Source organism: Colossoma macropomum, unplaced genomic scaffold (assembly GCF_904425465.1).
Source record: "Colossoma macropomum unplaced genomic scaffold, Colossoma_macropomum, whole genome shotgun sequence".
NCBI classification, from domain to species: domain Eukaryota; kingdom Metazoa; phylum Chordata; class Actinopteri; order Characiformes; family Serrasalmidae; genus Colossoma; species Colossoma macropomum.
In genome coordinates, this window is record NW_023494806.1 from 29421766 (window position 1) to 29431447 (window position 9682).

General features: G+C 44.4%; 1 protein-coding gene across 2 annotated transcripts; it reads left to right on the forward strand.

Moving 5' to 3' along the window:
• Positions 1–164: 164 nt before the first annotated feature.
• On the forward strand, positions 165–8966 carry pgam5 (PGAM family member 5, serine/threonine protein phosphatase, mitochondrial). 2 transcript variants are annotated; one of them, XM_036598334.1, is made up of 6 exons: positions 165–669; positions 2567–2742; positions 3578–3703; positions 3996–4084; positions 5170–5303; positions 6155–8966. In XM_036598334.1, exons 1-6 carry the CDS (start codon positions 449–451, stop codon positions 6303–6305), a joined length of 897 nt encoding a protein of 298 aa, XP_036454227.1. In that variant the 5' UTR covers positions 165–448; the 3' UTR covers positions 6306–8966. The 2 variants fall into 2 exon arrangements, with proteins under 2 accessions (XP_036454227.1, XP_036454228.1); XM_036598335.1 differs by having other exon boundaries at positions 5173–5303.
• The last annotated feature ends 716 nt before the right edge of the window (positions 8967–9682 follow it).

The window sequence follows — 9682 nt, forward strand, 5'->3', positions numbered from 1 at the left end:
ACTTTAGTTACATGGATACGAAACCGTGCTTTTAATTCGCACATATATGGTCAGATCAAGTTTAAAACTTGTCTCATAGAGACACAAAACGCGCCTTCAGAAGTTCATTATCATCTGTGTTGTGTGGTTTCTAAGTCTTTTAGTGTTTTTAATTGTTAAAAAGCATATGTTAGCAGAGACTTTTATTTTGTTTCCCGGCGGCCATGTTTGAGTAATCCGTGAGTTAGCATGTTCGTGGTTTGCTAGCCTGAACTTATATTGTATTTCGGTCGTTATTCTCCGGTTTAATCGGTAAACCGGGCTCTGTCGGTGGGGTTACAGACCCGTGTTCGTCAGCCCGCCGCGACCGTGAGCGCTGTTACTGAGCTAAACCGAGTTTTACCGTCAGCTCCAGACCCAGCGGCTCTTCCCGGATCTTCCTAACGGACTCTGCGCTCTCTGTGCCGGCATGGCGCTCCGCAGGGCCGCCGGGGTGGTGTTCGGTCTGGCCGGCGGTTCGGCAGTGCTGGTCTGGGCTGAAAGGAGAGGGTCTTTGAGGGAGGACAGTGGGGAAAGCTGGTGGAGTAAAGCCCCCATCACAGCCGCTCTGAGCGCACTGCACGCCGCGCAGCCGCCCGCGGGCCTCTCGGGATACAGTTACGGCTCCGGCTGGGACAGCAACTGGGACAAGTAACCACACAGTTATACTACAGCTTTATTTTATACCATACCATACCACACACACACACACACACACACACACTCAAAGCTTTATACCGCACACACTCAAAGCTTTATACCGCACGCACACACACAGCTTTATACCGCACGCGCACACACAGCTTTATACCACACACACTCAAAGCTTTATACCGCACACACTCAAAGCTTTATACTGCACGCGCACACACAGCTTTATACCACACACACTCAAAGCTTTATACCGCACACACTCAAAGCTTTATACTGCACGCACACACACAGCTTTATACTGCACACACTCTCAAAGCTTTATACCGCACGCACACACACAGCTTTATACCGCACACACTCAAAGCTTTATACCACACACACAGCTTTATACCGCACGCACACACACAGCTTTATACCGCACACACTCTCAAAGCTTTATACCACACACACAGCTTTATACCGCACACACACTCACAGCTTTATACCGCACACACAGCTTTATACCGCACACACACTCAAAGCTTTATACCGCACACACACACTCACAGCTTTATGCCACACACACAGCTTTATACCGCACGCACACTCAGAGCTTTATACCGCACGCACACCCACAGCTTTATACCGCACGCACAGCTTTATACCGCACACACACTCACAGCTTTATACCGCACGCACAGCTTTATACTGCACACACACACTCACAGCTTTATACCGCACGCGCACACTCAGCTTTATACCGCACGCACACTCACAGCTTTATACCGCACGCACACACAGCTTTATACCGCACACACACAGCTTTATACCGCACGCAGACTCAAAGCTTTATACCGCACGCAGACTCAAAGCTTTATACCGCACACACACTCACAGCTTTATACCGCACACACAGCTTTATACCGCACGCACAGCTTTATACCGCACACACACTCACAGCTTTTTACCGCACACGCACAGCTTTATACCGCACACACAGCTTTATACCGCACACACACACACACAGCTTTATACCGTACACACTCACATACACATACACAGCTTTATATATAGCTTTATGTCACACACACAGCCTTATACCACACATATAAAGCTTATACCACATATACAGCTTTATACTGCACACAGCTTTGTACCACAGACAGCTTTTTACCACACACAGCTTTATACCACACACACACACTCAGAGCTTTTTACCGCACATATACAGCTTTATACTGCACACAGCTTTGTACCACAGACAGCTTTTTACCACACACAGCTTTATACCACACACACACACTCAGAGCTTTATACCGCACATATACAGCTTTATACTGCATTTATGCATCCAGAGTAAGAAAGGTGCCAACGTGCAAGTATTTTGGTTTCTAACCAACCAAAGACGGAGAACCACTGGGTGTTAACAGTGTTATATGCTGTTTGTGTAGAAGAAGTTCATCATTATAAATTCATAAGTGATATCAGAAGCTAGTCCAGTTGGTAATTGCATGGTAACTATTTTACCATCAGGGAAAATACAGGCTACAGTGTAAGACCCTGTAACACACACTCAGTACTTCATTACTGAGTTTGGAGCACAGTTGTATCATCGTTTGTGTAAATTTACATTACCGTCCGAGTGTGGCTGTGGAGCGGTACAGGATAAATGAACCTGGAGAGCGAGATTAGTGTAGCTGATCTGACTCCATCTGTGTGGATTTGAGCTCTTAGTCAGAGGCTCTGATCACACGGCTGTGAGGCCTAAAGATAGAACCTCTATTAACCCTGAAACAAACCACAGCATTGCAGCAGCAGCACAACTGTACAAGACACACACTCAGAAAAGCTCTGAGAGAAAGATCAACAGACATCCTGCTGAGGGTCCGCTGTGCTTTCCTCCCTCTCACCACAGGAGGGACCCGTCCTTCATGCTGAACCCCAGGAAGAAAGAAAGCAGCGGAGAGGAGAACAGCTCCGAAACGGAGACCAACAACAAACCCAGAGCCACTCGCCACATCTTCCTCATCAGACACTCGCAGTACAACCTGAACGGAAACGGAGACAGAGAGAAAATCCTGACGCCTTTAGGTACGAGCTGTACACGTCAGCACGAACAGCTACGTGCTTCCGCTCACTGGCCACTTTATTAGAAACGCCTACCTTGTGCTTCCACTCACTGGCCACTTTATTAGAAACGCCTACCTTGTGCTTCCGCTCACTGGCCACTTTATTAGAAACACCTACCTTGTGCTTCCACTAACTGGCCACTTTATTAGAAACACCTACCTTGTGCTTCCACTAACTGGCCACTTTATTAGAAACACCTACCTTGTGCTTCCACTAACTGGCCACTTTATTAGAAACACCTACCTTGTGCTTCCAATAACTGGCCACTTTATTAGAAACACCTACCTTGTGCTTCCACTCACTGGCCACTTTATTAGAAACGCCTGACTTGTGCTTCCACTCACTGGCCACTTTATTAGAAACACCTACCTTGTGCTTCCACTCACTGGCCACTTTATTAGAAACACCTACCTTGTGCTTCCACTCACTGGCCACTTTATTAGAAACACCTACCTTGTGCTTCCACTCACTGGCCACTTTATTAGAAACACCTACCTTGTGCTTCCACTCACTGGCCACTTTATTAGAAACACCTACCTTGTGCTTCCACTCACTGGCCACTATATTAGAAACACCAACCTTGTGCTTCCACTCACTGGCCACTTTATTAGAAACACCTACCTTGTGCTTCCACTCACTGGCCACTATATTAGAAACACCTACCTTGTGCTTCCACTCACTGGCCACTTTATTAGAAACACCTACCTTGTGCTTCCACTCACTGGCCACTATATTAGAAACACCTACCTTGGTGTGAGGGCCCTCTGATGACCTGATCGTTGCGTCTGTGCTGCAGGCCGTGAGCAGGCAGAGATGGTGGGTCAGCGGCTGGCGTCTCTGGGGCTGAAATATGATGTGATGATCCACTCGTCTATGGCCAGAGCCATCGAGACTGCGACGATCATCAGCAAGCACCTGCCAGGTGAGATCAGAGAGTTACTGTAAGTTAGTATTTGCCTCACAGATAAAGTCCAGTGTTGGGGGGCTCCACTGGATTTATTGGCTACCTGAGATAACACACTAGCTTAACTTTCACATTAAAGGGAAATTCCAACCACTCTTTAAAACTTCTGTTTTCAGATGTCTTTACAGTGGTGGTGATAGGAACCAGGGGTCACTATGACTACAACACAGATATAGACACCAGTGAACCTACACGAGTCTTCTGAGTTTATATGGGATGTTGATGATGATGTAAATTGTGTGTGTTTCAGGAGTGGAGATGGTCAGCTGTGATTTGCTGAGAGAAGGTGCCCCCATAGAGCCCATCCCACCTGTCAGCCACTGGAAACCAGAGGCTGTGGTCAGTGCTCCTGCTCACCTGTATCTCACCTGTCAGATATGCTCAGTGTGCGTCCTCAGGTCATTCCAAATCAGATCACCTCAGAGAGTCTTCCTCGACCCGCCTCAGATCTCTGACCACTGCGGAGGTCACAAAGTGATGACATCATCTGAGTGTTTTGTCTGCGTGTTGATGTCCAACATCCAAACCTCAGATGTGGCTGACATCAGTTTGTAGCTTCTTAAGCAGTGGCTCCAGGATCGATGGTGGGCGTGTAGAGTCTGGGTGATCTGAGCCTGAATCACATGCTTTTAGATTTAAGATGGTTTTAAAAACTTAAGCTCTACATCTTATTTCACCACGGTCAGTGTACAGTCAGGGCCCGGTGTGTTGGCTACCATAGCAATGACTAACGGCTAGCATCACTTTAACAACCAGCTGGGATAGCATAGCAACGGCCTAGCAACACCTCAGCAACCACCTGGGATAGCATAGCCACAGCCTAGCAACACCTCAGCAACCACCTGGAATAGCATAGTCACGGCCTGGCAACGCCCTAGCAACCACCTGGGATAGCATAGCAACGGCCTATCAGCACCTTAGCAACCACATGGGATAGCATAGCAACGGCCTAGCAACACCTCAGTAACCACCTGGGATAGCATAGCAATGGTCTGGCAACGCCCTAGCAACCACCTGGGATAGCATAGCAACGGCCTGGCAACATCTTAGCAACCTCCTGAGATACCATAGCAACAGCCTAGCAACACCTTTGTAACCATTTAACAACTATGAAGCAAAACTCTGTAACAAGCTGTAAAACCAAAACAACTACCTGTAATTATTCTATAAATAATAGAGAGAGAGCAGCTCAGCGCCACCTAGTGCACCGCAGGAGTAACTGCTCAGTGCTGATACCAGACTGATAAACAGAGTAACGTCCATTTGGTCCACAGTGGCTCAGACAGAGATTATCGATATGAGGAGTGTTGGATCATCAGTGTTGAGGTGGATCGTAGATCGCAGACGCCAGGCTGTGTGTAGTGTGAGCTGTCCTGTGTGTGTTATATGAGCTGTGTGTGTGTCTGTGTGCGTGTGCGCTTTAGCAGTACCATGAGGACGGCGCGCGCATCGAGGCTGCGTTCCGGCGCTACATCCACCGAGCCGACCCCAAACAGAAGGAGGACAGCTACGAGATCATCGTCTGTCACGCTAACGTCATCCGCTATTTTGTCTGCAGGTGTGTGTGTGTGTGTGTGTGTGTGTGTGTGTGTGTGTGTTCATTCGGTCACTGTGTGTTATACAGACTGCAAAGCTGGTGAATCACTGAATTTATTTAAATTCATACCTTTTTACCAGCCTTTGCAACTGTATAATTGAATTATTTTAAGTATTTATATTTTAAATATAAATATTAAAATATAATTACTTAAAATCTATCTAATTTGAGGTCATACATTTTGAAAATTTTGAATTTTGAAGTTAAGGTTGACTTCAAATGTTTAAAATGCCTGATATGTAAATTTGATATTTTAAATATTTATATCTAAATGTTTATATTTTAGATATAAATATTAAAATGTAGTTGTGTTAAATGTATAATTTGATGGCAATTTTTTAAAAATTTGAATTTTGAAGTGAAAGTTGACTTAAGTTTAAAATATTTGATATTTTAATTTGATATATTTGGATTGTTGAAAATATTTCTGTCTGGAATATTTTTAAATATGTTAAATGTACACATTAATATATACCTGATGAATAGACCAACAGAACTGGTCCAAATGAACACCTAAAAAATCTGGACGCATGAATTTGAATGAAATTTTATATATAAATGCATTAAAAAAGTAGATATTCATTTATTTAAAAAAATACATATATATTTAATAAATAAATATTTTTTCTCTGTTTTGCCAGAAAATATTAAATATACCTTTACAAAAAATGCACTTTTTCCAGCTTTTTAAAATACATTTCACATAAAAAAAAAAACGGAGGTTTCATGGAATTTCCTGAAATATTTGAGTGTTTCTGAATTCCACTCTGTAAACTCTGTGCTCTCTGTCTGTCTGTCTGTCTGTGTCACAGAGCTCTGCAGTTCCCCCCAGAGGGCTGGCTGCGGCTGGGCTTGAATAACGGCAGCATCACGTGGCTGACGATCCGTCCGAGCGGCCGAGTGGCTCTGAGAGCGCTGGGAGACTCCGGCTTCATGCCTCCGGACAAACTCACTCGCAGCTGACACTCCACACCGTCCGGTTTACAGCGATAGTTCGGAAAAATCAGCTTTACACAGCTTCACTCTCACTGAACCCAAATCAAGCCAATCAGACGTGTTTAGTTTAGAGGCTAATGTAGCTAACAGTTAACGTAAACCCACCAGTCAGCATCTGCGTTATAGATAAGTTTATCATAAGCAGGACGTTTTGAGATTTACTGAATAACTGGGCTTCGTTTGATTCGGCCGAAGGTGTTTTTATACCAGGCTTCCATCCTTTAAACTGAAACGGTTTTAAAGCATTAAAATAACTAGTAAACATAAACAAATGTGGTCAAATAACACACAGGTTGTTTTGGCAAATGCACGTTTCTCCACAGTGACAGCACCTTTTACCAACTTGCGGCTTTATCAACAAGCTGATTGGCTCTTTTTATAGGAGGGCGGGGCTTTTCCCATATACAGACTCCCACTTAACAAAATTTCCCATTCATTTTCCAGCCAGTGAACCGTCTCCTCCTCCTTTATAATGTCTCTGGTTCGAGTGAGATTTAGGCCTGCAGTTAGCACCATGCTAATTGGGGGTAAATTACTCATTATTTGTTAGCAACATTAGCTTCATAGCTCTCCAGACAAACTTCACCAAACATTTCCTGATTGGCTACATTTTGTGTGAGCGGGAAAATGTGTAAATATGGTAATTTGATGAACTGTTGCTTTAACGACACGGGGGAGCGGCAGGCAGCTCGGAAATTTCCAGAACGTTTGAGTAATTTCAGAATTAAAACGTGTGACGTTTGGAATGTAAGTCCCTGCATGACCGTCAGATTTCTAAATCAGCTGGAATATCTCAGCAGCCTGCCGCTCCCTCAGCTCCTCCTTAAGTGTCTTGAGAGTAAATTTGCTGTACGTTATTATTTTTATAGGTGTTGTATTTAAGCTCCTTCGGTGACGTTAGTACTTCAGGGCCAGCTTCGAGCGCGAGGTGATCCTGAGCTTCGCCAACGCCGGCCCTGCGCCATGCTTCGTCATCTGAACCTATCACGGGTAGAACCAGCACACGTCGTCTTTATTTATACAGCTTTAAAGCCCCAATCAGGACCCACCGAAACGGAGCTTCAGCCACTCCAGAGTTTCCTCACAGCAGGCATGGATTAAAGGGATAGTTCGGTAAAATCAAATGTAAACAGCTTTAAAGGTGCAGTGTGGAAGATTTAGAGGTGATTATTAGCAGAAATGGAATATAGTAAACAAATCCATGTTTTCAGTGGCGAATAATCACCTGTAACGTTAAATTGTTGTGTTTTCGTTAGCATAGCGTGAGCCCTTCATATCTACACAGGGAGCGAGTCATCTTCCAACAGAGGCTGCCATGTTGCACTGTGTCTGAAATGTAATAAATGCTTCCCTGGAAAAAAGCTGCTAACGCTCACAGCTACCACGCATGCGCAGCAAAGGCATGTCAGCTTGAGTTGTTTAAGGCTGTGTCCGAAACTGAAGGCAGCTGTTTTGAGGCCTTGTTGTCTCATAAGTCATAAGTGTCTTAGAAGGCAGCATTGTGAACGTACCTGCAACCAAGAAGGCAGCGATACATCAGCTGTTGCCAAGTTACGACACCTCACTGCTAGCTGTTAGCATTACCATCTTTTTTTCCCCCAACTTTAAGAAGGCTAGGATACATCTGTGCCTTCAAAAAAGCAACCAAACTGAGGAAACTCAGGCAGCGTTTTACATAAACATTCAAATCAGACATGACTAGCTGCCTCACTGCCTCAGAATATTGTACGAGTCGGCAGCATTTATTACATTTCAGAAACAGCCGATATCAGGCAGCAGCTGTAAAACAGTAGCGGAAATGACTTACACTTTGGTGCATCCGTTGTCCAAATTTCCAGTTTAAAATCGCGTAGTGACAGCCCAGCACGGACAAACCAAACACTCTAGAGCGTGGTTGGCTCTAGAGGGCGTCTTTTGCATTTTTACGTTAAGGTGGTGGCTTGAATTTGGTGGCGCTGTAGCTCTGTTTGGAAAACATAGAAAGAAGAAGCATCAGTGGTTGCTGCTGGTGCTAACAGCCATTTTGTGCTGTGAGAAGTTTGAGAACCCAAATTTTGACAAATGGGGGATCAAACTAATTATAAAGCAGGCAAAGTCAAAGAATCAAAAACCTGACAGCCACCACTGGTCCTGCTGCACGCTTGGAAAGGGAGGGGTGAGGGAGGGGGATTCAGTTGGTTGCAATCTGCAACATCACCACTAGATGGCACTAAATCTTACACACTGCACCTTCAACCCAAGTGTTTAGTTGTAGCGCTAGAGCTGTGAAGCTAATGTAGCTAACAAGTAATGGAAGCTGTAATTATGTATAAAAGTGGACGAAAGCATGCAGCGTATGTAAATACAGTATCTCGTAGTGTCATACAGTGTTAATCCACGTAAGCAAGTATTTGCATGATGCCACTTGATGTTCACATCACTTCTTAGCTAGAATAGCCTTGTAGCTCTAGCGCTAAAGCTAAAGAGGAAAAGAAATTCACACACTTCTCAATTTCTGCAGGAGTCAAGTGTAAAGTGATTCAGAGTGGTTTGGTGTGAAATGGTTCAGATGTCTTTACAGTGGTGGTGATAGGAACCAGGGGTCGCCATGACTACAACACAGATATAGACATTTTATTTACTGTCAAAACCACCAGTGAACCTACACAGGTTTTTATATGTAATGTTGATGATAAAATAGTGATAAAGCTGAGAAAATAAGTTTTTTCTGGGGACTATTTTAACGTGTTGCATGTATCCCTCCACCACAAAAGGATTTTAAGGCCAAAATCTTCTATAAACTACCATAAAACAGTGTCTCAGTCATCAGGCAGTGAATTCATAACCATTTCATGTAGTAACTTTCTGTGAGGGAGCTTTTTAGAGGTGGACGTCTGGTTCCTATCACCACCACTGTGAACAGTTCTGACTCGGTAAGTTTCTCTAGAACAGAGCGTTTCACCCCAAACCACTCTGAACGACTCTGTTTACATCTTAATTATGCAGAAATTTTGAAAACTGAGCAAACTGTAAATTAGATTTCCCACCAAACTGTGTAATTAATGTAGGATGTTGTGATTAATAGCCTCCGTTGCGGTGATTCCTGACTGGGGTCTTGGGGAAGCGAGGTGTTTTTCAGGGTGTTTTAACACAAACCCCTCCAGAGGCCTTGATGTGGAGTTGGTGTCTGTCTGAAGTGCTGTTTACTTGAACGTTTGTGAAGGTTTTCAGAAGAAGCTTCACAGCCTACAACCAAATTTCCTTTTTGAAAGCCAGCACCGGAGATGGCGAAGTGTTCGTATACGTGTTTGTGGTCGTTTGTAATACATCGGGCTGTTCAGGGAGGAAGACGTGCCAGTACGACG

Coding starts and splice junctions, on each gene's coding strand:
- pgam5 (XM_036598334.1), top strand. CDS start 449: ATGGCGCTCCGCAGGGCCGCCGGGGTGGTGTTCGGTCTGGCCGGCGGT. Junction 3,704..3,995: donor CATCAGCAAGCACCTGCCAG/GTGAGATCAGAG, acceptor TGTGTGTTTCAG/GAGTGGAGATGGTCAGCTGT. Junction 5,304..6,154: donor ATCCGCTATTTTGTCTGCAG/GTGTGTGTGTGT, acceptor TCTGTGTCACAG/AGCTCTGCAGTTCCCCCCAG.